Raw genomic sequence first — 26,223 nt, 5'->3', positions numbered from 1 at the left:
AGGTGTGCGTACCTTCAGCACACTGGCACAGGTCCTCATGGCAGAGTCTGTTCAGTGCCCCATCTTTCTTATGAGGATGGTAAAACTTCACACAGCGGTCATCTGTGGAAATATGCATGTTAGATTAAGCACAAGATTTTCATTGCATGCTGTTAAAAACACCCTGTTTTCTTGTCCATCACACACCTGGAGCATTGTACTCGTACACAGTGACTCCTGCGGGCTGCAGCATTCCCACTTCATTCAACTTGTGCATTCTGAAGGCAATCCTTTCCCTCTCTGTGTGAGAAACCTAATGAGACACATGCACAATTACTATGAATTTACATTAAACATTGTAAGGTCATTGAAAGTTAAGTGTTTTTACCTCTGAGCACTTTGAGAAACTAAAACAAATTGTTTTCATAGTTACATAATACAAGTATTTGAATACAAATACTAATTTTAAAGAGAAATTAAACACAATAATGATAATTACACTGAATAAGGCTTCTCATTCTCAGACTTTCATACAGTAACAGTAACTGTATATTTTCTACCAGTTACATATGAGATGTATAAATAATACAAAATAAAACCAAACAAAATAGATTAAAATTACACAAGATGTTTTAAATTTACACCAAATAAAAACTTGGAAACATTTCCTTGAAGGATATTATTAAACAAGTCCTTAACAGATCTTACTAAATAACATTTAGAAGTAAAAGTGTGTTAGTGTCACATTATGTTATGTTGTTAATATACGATACATGTACAGTACATGCACATTAAATCCTGGCTATGTGTTTATTTAGATGGCAATTTCAAATTGCGTTTGTTTGTCTGGTTTCTTAGAGTTTCTTAAGGGTTTGGTGATCAAACATTTGATGTTGGCAGTTACAGTCATGGCCAAAAATATCGGCACCCTTGGTAAATATAATCAAAGTTGGCTGTGAAAATGAATCTGCATTGTTAATCCTTTTGATCTTTTATTTTAAAATTTTCAAAAAATCGAATCTCTCATTAGATAATAAGAATTTAAAATGGGGGGAAATATCATTATGAAATAAATGTTTTTTCTCAAATACACGTTGGACACAATTATTGGCACCCCTAGATCGTCCTAATGCAAACACTCAAGATGGGTTTGGTGAACACAGGGATAAAAAATTAAATTTAAAAAAAAAAAAGTACCCCATGTGTACAATGAAATATACTGCTGTATTTTTGATGTTGTGGGCCTATATTTCTGCTGGAGGTCCTGGACATCTTGTTTAGACACACGGCATCATGGATTCTATCAAATACCATCAGATAAAAAAATCAATAAGTGACTGACTCTGTTAGAAATCTTATAATGGGCCATGTTTGGATCTTCCAACCGTACAATAATCCAAACACAAACCTCAAAAACAACAAATGGGTCACTGAGCATAAAACCAAGCTTCTGCTGGCCATTCCAGTCCTCTGACCTGAACCCTGTAGAAAATGAGTGGTGAACTGAAGCACCACCAACATGGAGCTGGGAATCTAAAGGGTCTGGAGTGATTCTGGATGAAGGAATGGTCTCTGATCTCTTGTCAGGTGTTTCCTAACCTCATCAGGCATTATAGGAGAAAATTTAGAGCTGTTAAACTGGCATTTGGTTTCAAAAAGTATTCAATAAAAGGGTGCCGTTAATTGTGCCCAATGTGTATTAGAGAAAAAACATTTCATAATGATATTTTAAATTCTTATTATCCAATGAAAGATTAGATTGCGACTTTTTTAAAATAAAAAGATCAAAAGGATTAACAATACAGATTAATTTTCACAGACTTCTTTGATCATATTTACCAAGGGTGCCGATATTTTTGGCCATGACTGTACATGAATGGTGCATTAAACAGTGAGCCAGTGTACCTTATTTAAGAAGATGATCAGCGATCCACGCTCAGAAAGCTCCATGTTCATTTCAAATCTCTCTATGTACTTTTCTTTCCCTTTAGATAACTGATGGAAATCGATTAGAGAATGAAAATCAGTCAAAACCGAATGCATTGCAGTCGAATGACATTAGCATCACATGAGGCTTACTTTCAGTCAGAGGTTGTCAACTTTTTACAATCACTGAGCATTTTTACCTTTGAAAGATCATTTTCATCCACCTTAAACCCTGTCAGCAGACCAACATCCACAACAGTCATGGCAGCGTCTCTCTCTGAGCTCTTGAAACTGCACAGATGGATTAAAACAACATATATATATATGATGCAGCACAATCTAATATATCATCAATACATTCTGACATTATGCTGAAGATGTGAATAGCTGACATTTGGATGAACGGAACTGAAATGAGTTTTATACTCACTAGGTTTCAATCGTGAACAGGTAACTTTCGATGGCGCCTGGATGTGACACTGCGTGCAGGAAGATATAACAATGTTAAGTGTTACTAATTATAGAGGTTCTTATGGACAAATAAATAGGCTGAAGAAAAGGTTTGGGGGTGTTAAAATTTTGAATGTTTTTGAAAGAAGTCACTTCTGCTCACCAAGGCTGCATTTATTTGATCAAATATACTGTAATGTGTGATATTATTACAGTTTAAAATAACTGTTTTCTATGTGAATATATTGTAAACTGTAATTGACTGCTGTGATTCAAAGCTGAATTTTCAGCATCATTACTTTAGTCTTCAGTGTCACATGATCCTTCAGAAATCATTCTAATACACCGATTTGCTGTTCAAGAAACATTTCTGATTATTATCGATGTTGAAAACAGTTGTGCTGCTGAATATTTTTGTGAAAACAGTAAAACCATTACATTTTGCTTTTCAGGATTCTTTGATGAGTAGAATGTTCAAAAGAACAGCATTGTTGCACATTATACAGTCACTTTTGATCAATTTAATGCATCCTTGATGAATACAATTTAAAAAATCTCACTGGCCCCAAACTTGTGAGAGGTATTGTATGTACAGATGATGAATCATGATGACGCCTACCGTCATGCTCTTTCTTCATCCGCACACTGAGATCAAATACATTACAGTCATTTTCTCTCTCTTCAGGCAGAGCATAATACAGAGAAAACACCTGAGAGGATAGATAAAAAGAATTAGATTAATTTACATGCATTCATTTTAACGTAAAATGTATTTTAAATGATATTTTTAAAATCCACTGAAGTGGTGAGTGTTCACCGAGAGAGTGGCCAGTCCGTTCCCTTGAGCAGTGACATTGAATTTCTGTGTCAGTTTGACCTGACGTGAAACATTTGACTTAGTTTTATTATATTTGACATTATGTGAAATGCACAATAAATAGCATGCACGTGTAATCATTTGCTCTTTCACCTTGTCTGAGCGCGTCACATGCTTGTTGGAACTAGTGAAAGTCCATTTGTTGTGAGATTTTCTTCCTTCCACAGAGAGTTCAATGTTCAGATTCATGTCCTGCTTCTTCGCTTCCATGCGATATTCAGCTACGGCCTGGAAAACGATGATGCTTGCCTAGCAGACGATATTGATTTGTTTTTGATTAAGCGAAGTTAGACCATCTCCACCAAACTAGCAGTCAGGAGGATTCATTTCCAAAGTGTTAGTGATCTTCACCTGTGTGCTTCCATGGCCTCCGTATGAGGCTCTCCGTGCTCTCAGCCAGCGCACCGCTGCTCCGGCGCTCTGGAAATCCTTTGCTTTCACCAGAGCGAGAAGTGCATAACCTGTGGCCTCTAGAGAATGCTGATGTGCTCCAGGAACCCGCCAGAACATACCCGCTGTTTATGGAAAAAGATGACATGGGTACAGGTCTATCATCTGTTCACTTTTTTTTAGTTACAGTACGTTTAACTAGCTTTAATTGAAAATAAATTATATATATATTATTTTTATTAGTATTATTTGTGTTTGGGGGAAATTTATTTCTTTATTTTTAAATGTTGTGTGTTTAACTTTATTTATCCAGGTAAATCAATAAAGAATTATTTTCTTATTTATAATGGCAACCTGCAGGAGAAAACACACACACACACACACACAATATGCAAAGTTAAAAATAAACAAACAAATAAACAAACTACAAAGTTGTTCAAAGCACTTATTACAAATTTAGTATAAATAAATAAACAAACACATACATTTATGTAAAAAAATAATTAAATAAAATAAACTATATATTTTGTTTCTTCCAAGAACCAGTGTTATTTTTGTATTATTTTTATATTATTATAATTTTAAAAATATTTTGAATTAACCTGTATTTTTATACTTTCAGTTTTCTTTAAAATTTTAAGTTTTTTTTTGTGCTTTTGCTATTTTATTAGTTTTTGATTAATATTACTATTTATGCTCATTTTATTTTAATTTAAGTTTTAGTTTAGATTTATTTTATTTTATTTTCACTACATTTTATTCAGTTTATTCTAGCGCTTCAAGTTAAACTAAACGGTAATGAAAACAACTGCCTTGGCAACTATCTGAACTAAGTTTACATTTTTCATCTAATATTTTTATTTTATTTTATTACAGCTACATTTCAATTAACAATTTAGATATAGTTATCAATACTGAATATTAAGAAGATTACTTTTACAGGATCTAGTGTGAAACGAAACAGGTTAGTATTGCAGAATATTTTGCATAATGTTTTTGAATTGTAGTATTAGTTTCAGCTTTCTTCCCTTATAACTTAAAACACAAACTGTTCCACCTGATTACAACACGAATGACAAACAGAAGTAGGAAGTGAACTGTGTTTTTTTTTTACAATATTTTTACTATGTGCTTATGCTGCTGTAGTTGAGCTGACTGTAACATAACTGACCTTCGTTCTGGGTAGAATGACTCTTCAAAATTTCTTTATTGAGTTTTCCAGCATGGGCCAAAGCGTAAGAAGTCATAGCGACAGCGTAAGTGCTGGTCAGACTGTGAACTCTCAGCAGCAGGTAATCAGTGGCTCTTTTCATACTGTTCTGAAGAGTCTAGTATTGAGAGAGAGACTGAGTGAGACGAGCTCGAGATGAAGGTGACGTATCACTGCGCTGTTTTCAGGAATCACACTTACAGATCCAGCACAGATCTTGCTTCCCTCCTGCATGGCAATCAGGACGAATGCAGTCAGAGAGGCATCATCATCTTTCCCACGTACGTTACCCTGGAATTCACATATAAATCAGACTAACATATGAAAATAAACGAGACACCAAACAACTGCATAACAACTGTTAGTAAAATGCTACTGCAGGATTTCTTTAACACCATATTGACCTTGATGTCGTCCAGTTTCTCAAAACTATTTATTATCTATTGAAATAAATTATCATAAATTATTGGATATTTCTTCAACTACTGGCACGTTTGGCCCTTTGAATGCACTATTAAATTTAATAAGTCTGTGGACATGCAAGAATCATAGTAGAATTTTGCGATTCTTTTCATTGAACATTTCTATCACAATTTCAAGTAATGTATTCTCATTACTTATCCCCCCCCCCCAAAAAAAAACAAAAAACACTAGTATAATAATTAGTAGGATAAAAATCACCTCTTTTGTCTTAATTTATAGGCTATATTATACTTTTTGCATAATTTGACAAATTTACAGCTTGACTAAATAATTTTTTTGAAAATAATTTCACAATAAATATGTAGAGAATTAATGACTGATATAAGAACAGTCAAAAATCATCCCATGCAATAATAATAATCCGTCCACTAAGTCCTAAAATGGCTTACGAGCATCTCTTCATGTACAACAGGTGCGTTTTCTTTAAACGTGCCGTCTGGCTGCTGTTTGTTTTTGGCCAGCCAGTTGAGGGCGCTGCAGATCACATTCTCATCTACGACAATCAGATCACTGGCCATCGCGATCACTTTAGCCACATATGCTGTCAGCCTTTAACGGACAGACGGAATGGGAAGAGAAGGTAAGAATAAGAACCAATGTGTAACTAAGATAACTAAGCAGATAACTAAGACAGGAATCTTCCTCAAGGTTGAAGGTGCGGTCGTATTCAGCAAATTTTTGCGGGTGAATTCAGTTGTTTCAATAGGCGCTTGTGCGTTTGGCATCTTAATCATTATAGTCAGGGTTGGGAAGGTTACTTTTAAAATGTATTCTGTTACAGTTACAAATTACTTCATTAAAAAAGTAGCCTATTCAGTAACGTAATCCAAGTACCACATTATAAAAGTAATGTAATCTGATTACTTTTGGATTCATTTTAGTCACATATGTAAATAAAGTAAAAAACAAACAAACAAACAAACAAACAAAAAAAAACAATATCCAAGTACTTTTTTTTAACTATGACTTTAAAATTAAATCTAATCAAAACTATTGTAAAACTATTTGAAACTATTAAAAATTGCATCTTGTTTCACCATCTAGATATTACAGCCCCTATATAAAACACTATGCAGACATAGTGGCTATACAGTTTAGTATTAGAGTTTTATTTTTATTATTCTTTTTTTTTTTTCTTCTCTCTTTAACATGTATAAGTAAAAATAAACAGACAGCAACATAGTTTTGGCCCAGATCCAGCCCACATCTGGCCCGTGTGAAATCCATGCGGGCCAGATGTGGGCCGGATCTGGGCTGATACTGCTTGCTGTCTGGGAACACATGAAAAGATTTTTCCCAGAAGGAAGCATCGTAATTAATTAACTGTAGCAGCGTCTCATCTCGTGTTTGAGGAGAATAACTGAATAGTTCAGATCCAAAAGCAAAGTGCCATCTGAAATTTTCTTCTAAAATGAGCATTTTTATCAGGTTCCTACATTTATGTTCAGTTATTTCACTTTAATTGCATAGAAAAGGACCTATACATTGCCATTTGAATACATTTCCTGAACCTAAACATAGGAGCCTGATAAAAATGCTCATTTTAGATGAAAATTTCAGATGGCACTTAGAGACTTTTGCATCTGAACTCTTCAATTGTAGAGTGGTGTTATTTGTGCACGCACCAGCAGATGGCTCATGTGAGTCAACATGTGTCAACAGAACGTCTCGGTTACGTACGTAACCCTCCTTCCCTGATGGAGGGAACGGAGACGTTATGTCGTGACGACATAGGGGATTTACTTGGGAGCCCCAATGATCTCTGACTTAAGAGAAAACGCCAATGAATATTGGCTAGTGGATTTGGCATACCTGCGCTACTCCCCATGCACACGGGTATAAATAGGCGGCAGGTGCATCCACTCATTAGGTTTTACGCTGAGGAGCCGAGAACGAGTCCCTGGCAACCAGCGATGGTTCGAAATTGTGGCATGGGGACATAACGTCTCCGTTCCCTCCATCAGGGAACGAGGGTTACGTATGTAACCGAGACGTTCCCTATCTGTCGGTCACTACGAGTTATGTCGTGACGACATAGGGGTCCTATGGAAAGCGGCACAACCTGAACCCCGTCACAACCTTGTGGCATGCAGATGCTGACAAGCGAGCGCGTGACAGACAAATGCCATGCGAAAGGTCGCAACCTTCCCATCGCCCCAGCGCAAATTCGCTAACCTTGGTGCCCGCAGGGACCACTGAGTACATCGCTGCTGGAGATAGCCAAGCCGCTGTTCCTTTCCCCACAGAAGTCGGAAGGGATTTCGACCTTCAATGAAAGATAGCTTCAAGTCTTTCCTATTTGTTGTTACAGCTTGGCAGTAACGAGGGGGAAGCGAGCCTTCCAGAGAAGGGCGCTACGGAGGCCACATCCTGCCCGAAGGGATGTAACATGTGGAGACACTGATATGGACTGACCCAGGCCTGGGGCAGTACTACATACGACTGGACCCTGGGGCAGATCCTACCTAGGGGTAGGGAGGAGAGCTGCCAGCAGGGCCTGACAGAGGGCTCTGTCAAAGGGAAGACACGGGTTTACCGTGAGGAAACCTTACCGTGGTAGAATACACATATGGGATTACCCGAAGGAATCAAGCCATACGGACACCTAGCCCAGTACAGGGGCTGACCGGAGACCCGGGCGAGCTAACAAAATACTGGGCCTGGTGTCAAACTGCTCGGCCCAGAATGACTGCCGGGGGTGCTGGAGGAACTCCACCAGGGTTCGCCGTCCGGGGAACTGAACTGGAGGAGGAAAACGGCGCTCGTATCCCGGGTGAGGGGAATGGCGCAGCAAGCGTGACACCGCCAGCTCTTCCCGCCACTTACCTGTTACCCAACACACGGAAGAAACTGGCTCGACGCGGAGATTGTAAAAACTTGCGAAGGTGTTCGGTGTCGCCCAGCCCGCAGCTCTACAGATGTCTGCCAGAGAGGCACCGTGCGTCAACGCATAGGAGGAGGCAACACTCCGTGTGGAGTGAGCCCTCACCCCTAGGGGGCACGGCTCGCCTTGGGATTGGTATGCCAAGGCGATGGCATCCACTATCCAGTGGGCCAACCTCTGCTTGGAGACAGCCTTCCCTTTCTGCTGACCTCCGTGGCAGACAAAGAGCTGCTCAGAGCTTCTAAAGCTCTGGGTGCGGTCCACATATATGCGCAACGCTCTTACGGGACACAGCAACGCCAAGGCTGGATCTGCCTCCTCCGCGGAACCTTAGGCACGTATCCAGGCCGGGGTCTCAGGACAACGTGAGAGTAGACCGGCCCGAACACAAGGCACTCTTCGCTCACCGAAAATGCTTGGAGGTCCCCGACCCTTTTGATGGAAGTGAGCGCGGTCAGGAGCGCTGTCTTAGCAGACAGGAACTTAAGCTCAACTGAATCCAGCGGCTCAAAGGGACCCCTCTGAAGCCCAGCCAGGACAATAGAGAGATCCCAGGGGGGCATCAGGGGTGGCCTAGGAGGGTTCAACCTCCTGGCACCCCTCAGGAACCTCACGATGAGATTGTGCTTTCCCAGGGACCGGCCGTCCACTGCATCGTGATGGGCCGCAATAGCAGCCACATACACCTTCAAGGTGGAGGGTGACAGCCTACGCTCCAACCTTTCTTGCAGGAAAGAAAGCACTACTCCAATCGTGCATCTTCGGGGGTCTTCTCGGCGAGAAGAACACCAGTTCGCAAACAGACTCCACTTCAGTGCATAGGCTTGCCTTGTTGAAGGAGCTGTAGCCTGAGTGATGGTCTCTACCACAGTCCGTGGGAGACCGCTCAAGTCTGCCGCGTCTCGTCCAGGAGCCACACGTGAAGGTTCCACAGATCTGGACGCGGGTGCCATATGGTGCCAAGCCCCTGAGAAAGGAGGTCCTTCCTCAGAGGGATGCGCCAGGGAAGAGCTGTCGCAAGGAGTATGAGTTCGGGAAACCAGGTCCGGGTGGGCCAGTACGGCGCGACCAGCAGGACCTGCTACTTGTCTACCCTGACCTTGCACAGTGTCTGTGCAAGCAGGCTCACTGGGGGAAACGCATACTTGCGCAGAGCCCGAGGCCAGCTGTGTGCCAGTGCGTCCGTGCCGAGGGGGCCCTCGGTCAGGGAGTAATACAGCTGGCAGTGGGAGGACTCGCGGGAAGCAAACAGGTCTACCTGAGCTTCCCCGAATCGACTCCAGAACAGCCGGACCGTCTCGGGATGGAGTCGCCATTCTCCGGGGAACGTGAGCTGTCGTAAGAGCGCGTCGGCCGCACGATTGAGCTCCCCCGGAATATGGACAGCACGCAGCGACTTGAGCCGCGTCTGACTCCAGAGGAGGAGATGGCAGGTGAGCTGTGACATGCGACATGATCATACACCTCCCAACCGGTTGATGTACGAAACAGTCGCAGTGTTGTCCGTACGGACCAACACATGCTTGCCAAGCAGCAGTGGTCGGAACTGCCGCAAAGCTAGATGCACTGCCAACAACTCTAGGCAGTGGATGTGCCAAAGCAGTCGAGGCCCTGTCCAGGGCCCCGAGGCTGCCTTCCCGTTGCATGTAGCGCCCCAACTCGTACTGCAGGCATCCGTCGTGACAACGACATGCCGGGACACTTGTTCTAGGGTATCCCGGCCCGTAGAAAGGCAAGGTCCGTCCAGGGGCTGAAGGAGCGGCGACACTCCCATGTGATGTTCACACGAAGTGTACCGCGACGCCATGCCCACCTCGGGACTCGGGAGTGCAACCAGTGCTGAAGTGGTCTCATATGAAGCAATCCGAGCGGCATGACTGCGGCTGCGGATGCCATATGCCCCAGGAGCCTCTGAAACAGTTTCAGAGGAACCACAGTCCTGCCTCTGAAGGAACTCAGGCAGTTCAGCACTGACTGGGCACGGTCCTCCGAGAGGCTCGCCGTCATACTCACTGAGTCTAACTCCACACCAAGAAAAGAGATTCTCTGCACAGGGGAGAGCTTGCTCTTTTCCCAGTTGACCCGAAGCCCCAACTGGCTGAGGTGCCGGAGCACCCTGTCCCTGTGATCGCACAATTGTTCTCGCGACTGGGCCAGAATGAGCCAATCGTCGAGATAATTGAGGATCCTGACGCCCACTTCCCTTAGCGGGGCAAGGGCGCCCTCTACGACCTTCGTGAAGACACAGGGAGACAGGGAGAGCCCGAAGGGGAGGACCCTGTACTGCCATGCCCGAACCTCGAACGCAAACCGTAGGAACGGTCTGTGTCGCGGAAGGATAGAAACATGAAAGTAAGCGTCCGTCAGGTCGATCGCTGCAAACCAATCCTGGGGCTGGACGCATTTTATAATGTGCCTGTGCGTCAGCATCTTGAACGGGAGCCTGTGTAGGGCCCGGTTCAGGAATCGCAGGTCCAGGATTGGTCGAAGACCACCGCCTTTCTTGGGTACGATGAAGTAAGGGCTGTAAAACCCTTGCCTCATCTCGGCTGGAGGGACTGGCTCGATTGCACCCTTTGCCAGGAGGACAGCAATCTCCTCGCACAAGACAGGAGCGTTCCAAGCTACCACTGAGGTCTCGAGAACGCCACTGAACTTGGGAGGCCGCCTGGCGAACTGAATCGCGTAGCCGAGTCGAATCGTGCGCGTGAGCCAAAGAGACGGGCTGGGCAGCGTGAGCCACGCCTCCAGACGCCGTGCAAGTGGCTCCAACGGCACGATCGACGTACCTGTGGTGGTGCAGCGAAGGGAAGTAGAGCGGGATGGTACAGAAGGCTGTGCGTTCTGAGGCATCCTCGCAAAACTCCCTGGGTCCCAGAGGGGACTGGCTAGAGGTGCGTGGGGAGGCACTGCGTCCCCGAACTACACTCTCTTGGCCACTGGCAAGATGGGTCGCGGGCGAGAGTGAGGAGGCAACACGTCACACACTGTCGGCCCGTGGACCTGAAAACCCACAGGGGAAGGAGATTGCTCTTTCTGTGATTTTGTGGGGAACAGAAACAAAACGAAACACAGGATTCTCCACCTGGCCCTCTTCCGGGGGAAGGAGCGACGCTATCCTCGTCGTCTCCTGGGAAAGAGCAAACTCCAACATCTCCGGGTTGCCCGCGTCAGGGCCGCCTCGTCGACTTCCGTGACTTGGGGGCCGGCTGGGACGCCGCACTCCTGCGTGAGGCTCGACGCGCCGGCCTAGGTGCCGATTCAGCACGGGGCGGAGCGGCTCTGGAGGACGCAGGAGGGCGCCCACGGCAACGAGCAGACGGAGGCCTGGCCCCGGGGGCAGCAATTGACGGTGCGTCACACGCAGGATGTGCTGGATCGCCTCTGTCTGCTTCTGCACTGCCGAGAATTGCTGGGCCTGAGAACAGCCCAGACTGGGAGATGGGGGCGTCGAGAAAGCGTACTTTGTCGGCATCCTTCATCTCTGCCAGGTTGAGCCAGAGATGGCGTTCTTGGACCACCATGGCGGCCATCGCCTTCCCGAGGGACCGCGCTGTGACTTTCGTCGCTCGTAGAGCGAAGTCAGTTGCCGTGCGCAGCTCCTGCATCAACCCCGGGTACTACCCTCGTGCATTTGTTTGAGTGCCTTGGCTTGGTGAACCTGCAGGATAGCCATGGCATGCAGGGCAGAGGCTGCCTGGCCCGCCGCACTATAAGCTTTGGCCGCGAGCGCGGCCGTCAGCTTACAGGCTTTGGACGGGAGACACGGACGATTCCTCCAAGTGGCGGCGTTTCGCGGGCACAAGTGCACCGCGACCGCTCTCTCCACCTGGGGAATGCCCGTGTACCCCCTGGCAGCCCTGCCGTCGAGGGTAGTAAGGATGGAGGAGACGGACGAGCGGCTTCTGGCCGTAAAAGGGGCCATCCACGACTTCGCCAGCTCCTCATGCACCTCCGGGAAAAAAGGAACCGGAGTAGGAGAAACCAATCATCCAGCCGAGGGGGCTCGGGACTGGGCGGTCTGTTGACCTCCAGCCCAATGCACTCGGCTGCCCGGGCAAGCATGGCCGTCAACTCTGGGTCTGGTGCGGCGGCAGCGACCACACCCGAAGGGGGCAGCCCCGACGCTCCGTCATCCTCAGAGGACGTAAGCCCATCCCCCGATGCTGCGATCGACATCGTATCTTCGGGCGCGCACTGAATGAAATGCTGGGCGCCCCGTGGGACGAACCAGCGAAATCACCCGGGAGCCGGACGGGACATTCGCTGTGTAAGGAGTAAGATGTCCGTGGGGACGTACCCGGCAGAGAAGCTCTTACTGTAACCCTCAGATCTCCCAGAGCACCAGCCGGCGATCCTCTACTCGAGCTAGAGAGATCGGGACGGGTGGCGGCAGAGGGTGCCAATCTTTTCAGAAAAGAAAGGCGAGATCGCAGTGATGTCATGCTCATGCGCCCACAACAGGCGCATGAGTCATCCACGAACGCAGCTTCGGTGTGCTGGAGACCCAGACACCGAAGACAACGATCGTGTCCGTCATCCGCAGACAGGTAACGACCACAACCAAGAATACACGAACGTAACGACATCTTGAAAAACACGCGACCGTTCGTGATTTTACTCTTTTAGAATTTGCTCTCTCAGTTGAAGTGCCCAGGGGAATCGCTGCTTGTAGGGACTCCGCTGACTGCACCGTGACGCCAACCAGGAACAAAATAAAGATGAAAGGCTTTTGTGGAGATCAGCACTCTTCTCATCCACTCGGCTCCGAAGCAAAAAGCTAATGAGTGGATGCACCTGCCGCCTATTTATACCCGTGTGCACGGGGAGTAGCGCAGGTATGCAAAATCCACTAGCCAATATTCATTGCCATTTTCTCTTAAGTCAGAGATGATTGGGGCTCCCAAGTAAATCCCCTATGTCGTCACGACATAACTCGTAGTGACCAACAGATAGGGAACCAGGAACTACTGTATGATGAAGCAGCGCTAAATAGAGTTATTATGTAAAAAAAAAAAAAAAAATTATATATATATATATATATATATATATATATATATATATATATATATATATATATATATAAAGGGGTCATATTATGCTCTTTTACAAAATCTTGATTTTGTTTTGGGGGTGTACTAGAACATGCTCTCATGCTTGCTTTCACATAATTTACATTGCAATAATACATTTCTCCCCAGCCTGGAACAAACGACTAGATTAGCAGCAAAGCAGCAAGTTCGTCAATATTGCCATATCAATTTAAGCCGGATTCAGACCCAAGAATATTGTACAAGGAAATATGGAGGAATCATCCGTGTCTCCCGTCCAAAGCCTGTAAGCTGACGGCCGCGCTCGCATAAAAACAAACAAAAAAAACAATAACGTTACTACTCTGATATTGCTAGACATATTAGAGTGGTAACGTTATTGTTTTTTTTTGTTTGTTTGTTTTTTTTTTGGCTAAATCACAATTTAGGTAGGATGACAACAACCGCTTAAAAATAATTGCATTTACTATGTACAGATAAGTGCAACGGTAATATGCATTATGTGTATTGTTCTTTAATTCTAACATTATAACATTAATTGCAGTGAAACTGTTATACAGTTGAATTTATTTATACCATAGTCCAGTGTTTCCCACAGACACTCTATTTGTGGCGGCATACATATGCAAATTTACTCTCTGCCAGTGGGAGGCACTGTTGGAGTGGTAGAGATCGAGGTTTCCCCAGTAAAGGCTGCACACAAAGCTGCGCTCCTCTCACAAACGCTGCTTTATCAGGCATTACATGCAATATTTTCTGAGGACAGTCGGTTTCCTTCAGAAATACAGTGATATAAAAACACCCGCACCGGGTTTCGATTTTGAAACGTGCAGTGCTCTTGTTTATTCAACGAAGTCAAAGCCTTTTGGAAAATCTATTTGTGGCGGTCAGTTTTGATATTGTGGTGGGTGTCACAAATAAAGCAATGTATGGGAGACACTGTCTAAGTCTCATAATTGAAGTGTAAATTCTGCAGATTACATCATTGTCCAGTATTGTACTGTCAGCAATTTATAAAAACATTTTCATAATTATAACACATATTTACATACATAATTATTCAGGTGCATGTGTAATAACTTGCGAAAACTTGGCGCTACAGCAGCACTTCGTCGTCGTCTTGTCTCCGATGCACTCAACCAAGCGTTCTAACCAAGACCTCACCCCTCCCCTCTCCCCAACCATTCGAACTTCCGTAGGCGGGGTTTATTTTAATGATATTCTAATTGGCCGCTTAGTGATGTCACAACACCTGGAAAACAACGCTGTAGTCCAAATGAGGCGTTCGTTGTAGTTCTTGAAAAGGGATTTTTTTTTTTTTTTTTTTACGAAATTGTGCATATGTGTATGCATGTATGTATATATGTATATATATATGTGTATGTGTATAGTAGAAACTTAATTTCCTGTAAAGCTGCTTTGCAACGATTGTATCGTAAAAAGCGCTATACAAATAAACTTGAATTGAATTGAATTGAATCTCCATTTGGAGTGGACTTTGAGATTTGTAACTTTGTAGATCTTTTTAAACCCAAACATACACACTGACTAAAATTCAAAAAGTGAAAAAGCATAATAGGACGCCTTTAATTTTAAATGAAACAAATGTAACCCACTTTTTACATAATGTAACTGTAATCTGAATACTTTGTTTTTTGATGTAACTGTAACGGATTAAAGTTACTGGATTTTTGTATTCTGATTACGTAACGCTGTTACATGTATTCCCGTTACTCCCCAACCCTGATTATAATTATTGTCCTTAGTGGGAACTGGCTTTAAGTCTGCCCCTCGTTTTCATTTGTGTTAAATTAAAAATGGTACCTGCCCTGCCTAAGATCTATAGACCTTTCTTTCCTCCTTTTTTTCAAAATTTCGCTAATGTGACCGCATCACTTTAGAAATGTCTTTCACCATGTGCTGCTAGGTGTGTTCATCAAGTCAGCAAAGGACCCGTCTGGTTTACAGAGAGTTAGCTGTCGCTGATAACCTTAACAAGAACAATACAGTAAACATATGACTTTATAGCATTTGTCCCGTCAACACAGGCATTATAACAGAGAATACTGTGTTACTGAGGAATCAGCTGACCTGTACTGATATGGTTAATGGCTTCATTACGGCGCTCCATGCCAACGTTCTCCCATTGATTGGTGCTGTCCAAATAATGAGTAGCAATGAGAGGTAGAGTCATATAGATCATGTTCTCCTCTCCATTACCACGAGGCTGAACTATAAACTGCCCCATGAAGTCTCCACTGATGGCCTGCTCGATCAACTTATTGAACTCCTGACCTTGAGTAACAGACAGCGGTCAGGACTGGATAAACGAATGGACAAACGGAATTAATGACTGTAGTGATTTCTCCTTACTGGTCACCGTGATGTACGTGTTAGCAGGTGTGTTGGGAACCTGAGTGTCTGGTTTGTTGCTCCTGACAGATACTTGTTGTACTCCACCTGTCGCACAGGTTCAGGTTGATTTGGTTTGTATAAGTTGTTTTTGGATATTCTGTAGGAGAAACTCTTTTATTCAGAACTCTTACCCATTTTAGCAGGATTGAGCTCAACATTTGCCTCCTGTACCTTAGTGAGCACACCCTCGGACTGAAACAGAGATATTTGATTAGTGTATTTTAATTATATACTGGCTGAATGGTTGTCAGGATTTTCAGCAGTTTATCCAAAACAAAACAATACTTAAGTACTTAATAAATTACCACCAAACATACGTCGACAAAAAAAATTAAATAAAAGAAATATTAAAAGTCCATCAAGAATCGATTCAGAACTAGGCCTGCATGTTTTGGTCAAAAAATTGGTTATTTTGTACATTAAAAAACTAAAACAAAAACAAAAAATATATACATACACACTAGGGGTGTCCCCGAATAGTCAACGATTCGATGCTTTGATTCGAGGAGCCTGATTCAACTCCCAATCTCACAGTCGAATATTCACGGGGTGTTATGATCATGCCATTTTGGCTATATGGGGTGCAATGTCTGATTTCACATAGAACTACCGGTTTTCTCCCAATAAGTTAATATACAGCCTATTATGATAATGCTGTAAATAAGAATCTGAAAAGAAAAAAAAGCTTTAAATAAATATTTTAACGTGCGTGAATAAATTCAACCACCCCTATAAATTTAAGTTTCACTTTCCATAATCCGTGACAGAGGAGCATGTTGGCGGCAAGGATTTAAAACTTTAACAACACTCAAACTGACACAGGCAGAGTGAAAGACTGGATTTTTTTCGATCAGGTAGGATATGATTTCAAAACATTTCAATCGGTTTATTTATATCGTGTATATCCCAGTCAACACGTGAGATCACGCGATGATCACAGTGACATCACACCATTCTCATACGGTGATACTCACAGTGTGAGTAATATGTGAGCTCATTGTGAATTCAAAATGTTGAGCAGGTTGAGAGGAGGCAGTTCAAATATCAGTCACCGGGGTACATTCTACTTCCTGTTTCTCAACACTATCACAGAGATATCACAGTGCTCTCACATGATGAGCTCATGAGTGCACGCCCAGCTAACAGATTTCTGTTATAAGAACCTTCTCCAAACATACAACTGACTTCCAGACACAGCCTTCGATGAAATCAACTTAAATAAACAAATCCACAGCTTCACTCATTATTCACTCATGATGTTTTATTGTTTTGTTTGATGTCACCATCATAGTGATTAGTGTTTGCTTTAGTTGGGCTCTTGACCCTTTACTTTATAACATTATATTTTTTGGGGCTGCTGTAACTGTGTTTGTAAAGCACATTTGTTATGGCAAGGAAACCCAAAAAGAGACTGCAACCAGGTGATATTGGTTTGTTATTGATGATAACAACACAGTCATCACCTAGATTCCATATGCAGTCTTGGGAAGTTGTGGCCTAATGGTTAGAGAGTCAGGCTCTTAATCCAAAGGTTGCGGGTTTGAGTCTTGGGCAGGCAAGGATTGTAGGTGGGGAGAGAGAATGTACAGCGCTCTCTCCACCCTCAATACCATGACTGAGGTGCCCTTGAGAAAGGTACAGAACCCCAACTGCTCCCGGCACTGCAACATAAATGGCTGCCCACTGCTCTGGGTGTGTGCACTTTGGATGGGTTAATTGCAGAGCACAAATTCTGAGTCACGTCATTTTCATAATCATTTATGGAGAATTATAAAAGCATAAGACACAAACATTATTAACTACTCTGTCATTTAAACACAAAGAGAAACATCAAGAATCAGTGTATGAATCTCAACAATGGTGACAATCAAAAGTTTCATGCTGCAATGCATGCTGGGTACTTAGTCTCTGTGCAGTGAGTGCACTTTGACCTCACATTAGTATGAGCACACAGTGAGGGCGCTGTGAGGTTACACTTTTAGCTCACTGTTACCTCACATTGTGACCTCATCACGAGTATCCTGTGAGATCATGGTGACATCGCTGTGAGATCAAATTGTTGACTGGGATATTATTTATCTCGTATAAGATGCATTTGGTTGAGTCGCTGCAGTAAAGCGCTTTATTGAACAGTGATTATCTCTTCAGTGCGCAGCGCGAGCAGGACAAACAACTATGCAGAATATTAATGACTATGACTGGGACTGTCATATACACATAACATTATAATGAGAACACTATTATAATAAAACGCTGTGAATTTAGTTCCCGTGTTTCTGCAAGTTGTTGCGTCAAGAACGCATCCACAAAACGAGTTCAGAGCCACGCAGACACGTTCATGCATCGGAGCATTTTGTGCACATAGCCTGTAAGTTGTTATATTAACATTATTATATAATTATGCTGTATAAATAATGAAGCGTATTTTATATGAGATAAATTAGCTAAATCCCATTGATTTAAAAACCTTCTATCAAATGCTTCATTCTGCTGGTCATTCAGCGCGCGCAGCTCAAAACAGAAATGCAGAACATTAATAACTGTCATATACATAACGTTATAATGAGAGCACTATTGTAAAAAAATGTTTATTACATTATTCACTCCGTTTGTATCTGCGAGGCGTCCATTGCACATTTTCCCTGTGTATTAATGTCAGTATTTATGACTGTCGAATGTCTGACTTGACTCTTGGTAATGTATTTTGCCCCGCCCCCAAACATATGATTCAACTATCAGTCGACTATCGGCAAGATTCGAAAATTCCGATTCGACTATGAAAATCCTTAGTTGGGGACACCCCTAATACACACACACACACACACACATATATATATATATATATATATGTGTGTGTGTGTATTAGTGTCTAACAAGATTATAGTGCTGATTGAAAGTTTGTGAACCCTTTAGATTTTTCTATTTTTCTGCATAAATGACCCAAAACATCATCAGATTTTCATATAAGTCCTGAACGTAGACAAAAATAACCGAATCAAACAAGTGAGAGAAAAATATTTTGTTCCAGTGTTACATATGTGCGTTGCACAAGTATGCAAATCTTTGCTTTCGGTATCTGGTGTGACCCCCTTTTGCTGCAGTAACTGAAGATAAAGTTTCTTGTTAATGCTGATCAGACCTGCACAATAACATGTAGGAGCTTTAGCCCATTCCTTAGAGCAGAACCACTTAAACTATGTGATGTTGGTGGGTTTCCTCCTATGAACTGCTTGCTTAGGTCCTTCCATAACATTTTAATTGGATGAAGGTCTGGACTTTGACTCAGTCATTCCAAAACATTAACTTTGTTCTTCTTTAACCATTCTTTGGTAGAATGACTTGTGTGCATGGGGTTGTTGTCTCGCTGCATAACTCACATTCTCTGTTCTTAAACAGATGTCCTGATGTTTTCCTTTAGAATTTGCTGGTTTAATTCAGAACTCATTGTTCCATCAATGATGGCAGGCTGTCCTGGCCAAGATGCAGCAAAACAGGCCCAAGCCATGATACTACCACCACCATGTTTCACAGATGGGATAAGATTATTAAGCTGGAATGCAGTGTGTTCTTTCCTCCGAACATAATAGCTTCTCATTTAAACCAATAAGTTCTATTTTGGTTTCATCCATCCATTAAACCTTTCTCCAATAGTCCTCTGGCTTGTTTGCATGATCTTTAGCAAGCAATATTCTTTTTGGAGAACAGTGGCTTTCTTCTTGCAACTCTGCCATGCACACCATGGTTGCTCAGTGTTCTCCTGACGGTGGGCTCATGAACATTAACATTAGCCAATGTGAGAATGGCCTTTAGTTGCTTAGAAGTTACCCTGGGGCCTTTTGCAACCTCACATACTATTACACGTTCTGCTTTGGAGTGATCTTGGTTGGTCGACCACTTCTCAGGAAGGTAACAGTGGTCTTGAATTTCCTCCATTTGTACACAATCTGTCTGACTGTGGATTTGTGGAGTCCACACTCTTTAGAGATGATTTTGTAAACCTTTCTAGCCTGATGAGCAACATCAACTCTTTTTACGAGGTCCTCAGTAATCTCCTTTGTTCGTGACATGATTCACTTCCACAAACATGATCAGACTTTGACAGAACAGGTCACGTACTGACATTTGATAGTCATTGCACTGACGGACTCTAATTTCACCGCTAATCACATACTTTTGCCACTCACAGATATGCAATTTTAGATCATTTTCCTGAATAAATAAATGAAAATATATTTGTCTCTCTTTGTCTACTTTCAGGACTTTATGCAGAAATATAGAAAATTCTAAATGGTTCACAAACTTTCCAACATCACTGTGTGTGTGTGTGTGTGTGCGTGCGTGCGCATGTACACTTGTTTACACTACATATAGGATAGTAAAACCTGAAATTTTTGACATTGTCTGCGGTCCCCACGAGGGGAAAAAAATATTAAAAATAGTAAATAATGTTTCTGAAAATCTAAAAATGAAAAACGTTTCCTGTAAGGGGTAGGTTTAGGTGTAGAGTTTGTGTATTGCAATACAATATACGTCTGTACAGTAGAAAAAGCATTATGCCTATGGAGAGTCCCCACAAGGACAGCAAACTGTTGTTCCTGGTCAGTTCTTAAAAAGGCAACCTAAAGTTAAAATAAAACTTTACAAAATCAGTTTGTGGTTAAAATGTGCATAAAATGATGCGACGACATTACATTTTGGCAGACGTAGTGCAACTGACGTTTGTCTTTCTGTGTGCAAAAAGCATTAAAAATTTAAATTTCATGCTACAAAATTATTTTTCTCCACAAAATTAGGCAGGTAACACCTAAGAAGGGAACGTTATACTCACCACCACCTTCAGGGTCTTCCTCACTCCATCACTGTAGACAGAGTCATACGCTGCTGCCTTCACCTCAATCCAGTGATTGCCCAACTCCAGGGGAATAATCACATATGGGACTGACCTGGAGGACATGGACTCGACCTCCACTTCAGTTTGGTAGGTGCCCTTTTTGCTGGCAGAGCTGCAAATGTGTTTTGTCTCCATGAACTCCAGCCGTGCCTGATGTAGAGACCAACAGGCAATTGTAAATCTTTAAAAAAAAACAACTCACATTTTGAAAAATTTAGCGACTGGATTATCCGCAAAAGTGCTTGCTGTAAACAACCATGTAAATCTGTCAACTTGGACAGTGTATGATTAAAACAGTTTTAATTATGGCACATTTATCCTGACAAGGTATCTGACACCGTATTAGGTGATTATTGAGGAAAAGATGACTGTGTGATTGTTTACTCTAATTTTCTTCTTGGTGTAGTTGTGAAGGACGGCTCTGATTTGCAGTTGTTCATTGCGAATAGCTGAGTACGGCACCTTCAGCTCAATGAAGAACCTCTTATAAACGATCATCTCGTATGGATCCGCCACACAGATGCCTTTGAAGAAAAAGTCAGTAACTTCTGCATAATTCTGAAGGTCCAAAACAAGGTGAAAGAGTGCACTATATAAGTGTACTTCATCCAAACATAAATACCATGAGTTTTTGACAGACTGACAGCAAAGATTTGCCAGGTAGTGATTGATTCTTTTAGGTAGATTCTGTCTCTTGTGACTGATGTTGTTCCACTGAGATGGGAGAAAATAACATTATAGAAAAAGCATCTATACAACAAGATTTTTAAAAGCTGCTCAAATATAAAAATAAATAATAATAATCTAATCATAATGAAATGTATAACCTGCCAGTATGAAAGAAAGTTTGGAATTTTATGCACAATAACCATTTGTTTTTTAACACAATCTCATGCACATTTACTTCAATGTTGAGAACGATAGCTAGTAATTAAAAATCATATCCAGTCACTTCTGCTGTTTGTCTCATACTCACCATAACTTGTTTTTATCTGGACAGACCGGAAGAATTTCCTCTGCCCAAAGCCAGCTCTCAGGGAACTGTGTACGTGATGTGATTTCATCAAAACTCTCATAATAGTCACTATCCTCACCTGTCCAGATTAACCAAAAATACTGTGAGAAACTAGGAATAAGGACAGAAGAAAGAAGTTCACCTGATCTGTTTGCAATGAACTCACACTGTTTGTTCACTTTTTTTTCTTTTTAGCATATTAAGAAGAATAATACAAAAAAAATCCACTGAAAAGTCAGTCAAGAGATTCATATGGATGTGAAGCTTGTTTATTTACTCATCCATCAGCAATCCTTGAGTGTTTCTTTAGGAAATCTGTAAACTCTTTATTGTATACATTAAGAAAGCAATGTACAAAAATGCACAGAATCTATTTATGTGCATGAAATACACCTCACTATTAACATCAAAAAGAACATCTTGAAATATGTTTGGATGGTCCTTCTTAGACGTGTTGTCTGGAGGCAACTAGGTTAAATTTTGTTTTTGTATTAAATAAATACTTAAGTGAGATATTTAATAATACATAATAGAAAACATATTTTCTATAATATTATCATTGCACCCGATATCCACTACATCCATTTAGATTTTCAGGAAAATTGTACAAACGGTCTAGTAGGAGTAGGTTTTAAAAAAAAATTGTTTATGACGGAAAATGACGTCATAGGGTGCATTCAAATTGTCTTGAGCCAAGAAATCAGAGGAACTACTTTAAGATATACGTACTGCGAGCCAGAATCATCTCTTCCTCTCCAGCCTCCATACTATGAGCCTCCACATCATGGCAGCAGTGCAGGAAGGCCTGGGCACAGTGATGTCCGTCAACGATGTATGTGGCTCGCCGTTCACACGTGTAGCCAAGTTTATTATCCCTCATGCCATCCACACAGCACTTCCTCAGATCACCAGAGTACTGACCAGCTGAGACAATGATAGTGTAGAACAACAGCTGAAGAACAAGCCCTGGAGCCATTCAATTATCACAGTCTGTCAAATAAAAAGAAAAGTTCCTCACCCAGTATAGTTGTGACTCGCTGAAGACTCGCTCTTCTTCTTCTCTTTAAAGGTACGAGACACTCAGGCACTACATGATGTTTAAAAAGCAGGATAAGGCATTTCATACTTTAAGTTTAAGAATATTAAAACAGTAATCTGAAGACTCAATAAAAAATATATAGACTTCACAATTACCATTATTTTTTTTTACTCTGTGGTGACACACTGGAAATATATATTTAATTTAATAACTACACATATACCTGTTCTGGTGTTGGTGCCTCCTGCAGCATTGGACTCAAACATCAGACCTGCATCAGTGAAAACCCCCATACTGTCCCTTCCACCTCCTGCTGTACAGCCGATGTCATGCTTCTCTATGACGTCCCAGATCTAAAGCAACAAAGAGACTATTTATAAGCCATTCGCAAGCTGCTGAGGTGCTGGTGAAAATTCTTCACCTTTGTCTGAGTGAGTCTGTTCTGGTTCAGTCCGTGCACAGCTTTATCCACCGCCACCAGCCCAACTTTAGCTCCAGGATCTCCGGTTATCTGCAAGCTAAAAGCTTCTCCTGGCTCATAGATCGGTCGAGGCTCCTTCACCTGAACCTTCAGCTGTGAAACACAAGCAACACAAAGAGGAACACCTCTTATCATGCTGGCAATGTATTAACAACTGAATTTCTGAGATTATTAATAATACATGATTGACCCACCTTTCCCATGCACGTGTCTTTCACATCGACCCAGACTGAATCAGACACCACCTCAGCCGAGCCCACATGATAATAAGCCACAAAGCGGAAGGACGGCACCATGTCTTTGGTTACAGGCAGAGAGAGAGTCACTAGAGATTGTCCTCTTCGCTTAAACCTGTCCACTTGAACAATCTGACCCTTACTCAAGATCTGAAAATGAGAGGAAAAAAATAGAAGACATTTTCTCTTGACATTAGTGCTGTGTTTTTTAGACGTAGTGCAAAACTGAAAGTAGTAGCAGTAGTTTTGAAAAACACAGTGTCAATAAAAAAAAAAAATAATAATAATTTACATTTTGTAATATTTGCTTAATAACTCACCTTTCCATTAAAAAAAAAACAAAAAAAAAACACACTTTTCATAATTGCTTGTGATCAAAAGCATTGCTGATTTTAGTTGGGCTAAAACAGGACTGTCACACACCATGTAGGTGAAATCTTGCTCTTTGACTCCTGGGCTTCTTCCCAGGTTCAGATTGACTTTCATTTGATCACCGATCTGAAGCTGTGCAGCATCGATTCCGATGTGCAGGTAGTTGTTGGAACCACCTTTGGGAATGTAGGCCTGAGCCGTCATCTTTCTCATGGCCTGCTGGTCGTCATCTAATTTTGGTTGTTTGGTTTTTACCTGGAAAGTGAACAGATTTTAAAACAGATTAAGCTGGTGTCTGAGGCTGGTCTGTTTTATTCAGCAGTCAAGATCAGTTCGGCCAGGCTAGGAGACCAGTTTAAACCATGTAAGACCGGCAATAATTCTTAGGCTGGTTTAAGAAGAGTTTTGATCACACTTTATATTAGGTGGCCTTAACTACTATGTACTTACATCAAAAAATAAGTACAATGTAAAAACATGTATGTACACAGTAAGTGCATTGTAGCAAATTATTAATTTAAATGTAAGTACATAGTAGTTAAGGCCACCTAATATAAAGTGGGACCAGAGTTATTTTTTTGGGGGGTTTTTTTAGCAATCCTGATATGCACCAAACTCACTGCTTCAGTAATAAATCTGACTGAACATCAGTGCAGTTCAGATGGCAGGTCTTACAGTGATCTCCAGTGTGGAAGTTCCTTCCTGAGAATTAACAGTAAGCTTCGCAATGCCATTGGCTCTCGTTCGACCTCTGACCCCTCCAGGATTGACCTCCACTTCCACCTTTTCAGCTGGCATCTGGTCAGGGTCTGTTATATAAACCTATGAAAACAGAATAAAATGATAAATTTAAGTACATCAGTTATGTTTTTGCTAGCCCTGATTAACTGTTTCTAAATGCCATTTAGTGGTGCATTCAAATCATGTTGGATAAATTATATTTGGAGTTGAAAGCACACAAACGGCACCAGAAAGTCAGAAGTACAAGTGGGAAAAAAATGGGTTCCAAGAGAAAACATGGCAGACAATGGGTGCAGCATTATGTAGTTGATGGTAAACCTGCATGCACAAAATACTACAGTTTTGTACAACTAAGACAGAAGATTTAACGGTTACATTTACAGCACCTTTGTATATTGAATAAAACAAGTACCAAATGCACATTCTTTATTCAACATATCGTAGAAAGAGTTAAAAAACAGGCTGTACTTTTTGTTGAAAAGGTACATGGCCATCTTTCTCTGAAAAATGACTTGACATCGTAACTTTGACTTCCCAATTAGTAACTATGAACGTCCCAGGAGGACTTAAATGCACCATAAGCATAAGACAACTCCTCTCCTATGGCCACATTGTAAAGTGTATATCAAGTGAATCGTGGTGTGAACAGCAGCTCAATTAGGGTATTTTCACCAATTGTTTCATGAATACTGCTAATCATTCTTTGTCAGAACAGACAAGTTTTATACCGAGACATCGAAGGGCATTCCAGGTTTGAAGAATTGTGGTGTTTTTTTGAAGTGGATGGTGTACGGTGACGTCACAATCTGAATGCCTTTCCTTTGAGCTTCCACCATTTCACTGCCTGAAATACACAAAAAAATGGGACTAGCATTGTATAATATTTGCATGTAATATAATATTTTAGGTCAATATAAAATAAAATAATATAAAATCACATTATTAGTTTAGATTAAAAAAAAATGAAAGACAATAGTTTGGCAGTTGGGGTTGTTTTTTTTAGCACCTCACGCCATGTGCTGCGTTTTACACAGTGTAAAATTAATAATAGTAGCAGTAGCATGAGACTCTTGAATTTTGGTGTGCACCAATCTCTTACCAGTATTTGTTAAAACACTGACTGAAATGTAAATTGATCGTCCAACCAGTTGGCTGATGTCTGGGAAGGTCTGAAGTATCATCTCCTTCATTAGTTTGGCATTACCTTCTCCATCTGATATCTGTGGTTTACGCAAATTCCAACATCAGTCTGAATCACTTACTTATCCATTAGCTCAGGTTCGTGCTCGGCTATGAAGCTCACCTGAACTCTTTGAAGAGAAGAAGGAATACTTGTTTTCCTCTCATTTTCCATCACGCCAAAAACCACAAATGCATGTCCATTCACGTTGTTTCCATGTAGGTACCTAAAAAAACAAAACAACAAATAAAAAAATAAAAACAAGTGCTTTGATAAGTACACAGCTTTATGCCCAAGTGAACACATAAAATGTGAGAAAATATGAAATGAAACAGATATCGAGACTAATACTTGGACATTATAATAAAGTATACTGAAACAAAGTGACAAAACATAATTGCCTTACCTTGCTTTAATGCTAACTGTCAGACTAGCATCTTTCATACAGAAGAATGATTGACTGGGAGATAATGTGACTTCATAAGTGGGAAGCACTATAAAAAAAAAAAAAAATAAAAAAAAAAAACACATAATGAAAACACATGATGTTACATTAATTTAAAAAACCTGCAAAATAGATGTATTTTGAGAAGTGGTCTTAGT

General features: G+C 41.7%; 1 protein-coding gene across 1 annotated transcript in view; it reads right to left on the bottom strand.

Moving 5' to 3' along the window:
- The window catches only part of LOC131545887 (complement C3-like), a 30,962-nt gene that overhangs the window by 2,666 nt on the left and 2,073 nt on the right, over window positions 1-26,223 (bottom strand). The window contains exons 7-37 of the mRNA XM_058785094.1: window positions 26,027-26,114; window positions 25,744-25,846; window positions 25,540-25,660; window positions 25,169-25,284; window positions 24,375-24,521; window positions 23,751-23,954; window positions 23,286-23,477; window positions 23,032-23,184; window positions 22,834-22,963; window positions 22,590-22,658; window positions 22,301-22,495; window positions 21,533-21,650; window positions 21,179-21,270; window positions 20,941-21,080; window positions 20,494-20,706; window positions 15,797-15,857; window positions 15,624-15,710; window positions 15,342-15,545; window positions 15,165-15,240; window positions 5,705-5,864; window positions 5,034-5,123; window positions 4,794-4,950; window positions 3,584-3,747; window positions 3,326-3,481; window positions 3,173-3,232; window positions 2,975-3,065; window positions 2,336-2,384; window positions 2,106-2,196; window positions 1,885-1,974; window positions 187-292; window positions 13-102 (exon numbers count right to left, since the gene is read on the bottom strand). Coding sequence (XP_058641077.1) covers window positions 13-102; window positions 187-292; window positions 1,885-1,974; window positions 2,106-2,196; window positions 2,336-2,384; window positions 2,975-3,065; window positions 3,173-3,232; window positions 3,326-3,481; window positions 3,584-3,747; window positions 4,794-4,950; window positions 5,034-5,123; window positions 5,705-5,864; window positions 15,165-15,240; window positions 15,342-15,545; window positions 15,624-15,710; window positions 15,797-15,857; window positions 20,494-20,706; window positions 20,941-21,080; window positions 21,179-21,270; window positions 21,533-21,650; window positions 22,301-22,495; window positions 22,590-22,658; window positions 22,834-22,963; window positions 23,032-23,184; window positions 23,286-23,477; window positions 23,751-23,954; window positions 24,375-24,521; window positions 25,169-25,284; window positions 25,540-25,660; window positions 25,744-25,846; window positions 26,027-26,114 — 3,813 coding nt within the window. The remainder of the gene's footprint in view (window positions 1-12; window positions 103-186; window positions 293-1,884; window positions 1,975-2,105; window positions 2,197-2,335; window positions 2,385-2,974; window positions 3,066-3,172; window positions 3,233-3,325; window positions 3,482-3,583; window positions 3,748-4,793; window positions 4,951-5,033; window positions 5,124-5,704; window positions 5,865-15,164; window positions 15,241-15,341; window positions 15,546-15,623; window positions 15,711-15,796; window positions 15,858-20,493; window positions 20,707-20,940; window positions 21,081-21,178; window positions 21,271-21,532; window positions 21,651-22,300; window positions 22,496-22,589; window positions 22,659-22,833; window positions 22,964-23,031; window positions 23,185-23,285; window positions 23,478-23,750; window positions 23,955-24,374; window positions 24,522-25,168; window positions 25,285-25,539; window positions 25,661-25,743; window positions 25,847-26,026; window positions 26,115-26,223) is intronic.

This window comes from Onychostoma macrolepis, chromosome 01 (assembly GCF_012432095.1).
Source record: "Onychostoma macrolepis isolate SWU-2019 chromosome 01, ASM1243209v1, whole genome shotgun sequence".
In the NCBI taxonomy this organism is placed as follows: domain Eukaryota; kingdom Metazoa; phylum Chordata; class Actinopteri; order Cypriniformes; family Cyprinidae; genus Onychostoma; species Onychostoma macrolepis.
The sequence above is the reverse complement of the archived record's forward strand: the minus strand, read 5'-3'. Positions and strand labels throughout refer to the sequence as shown.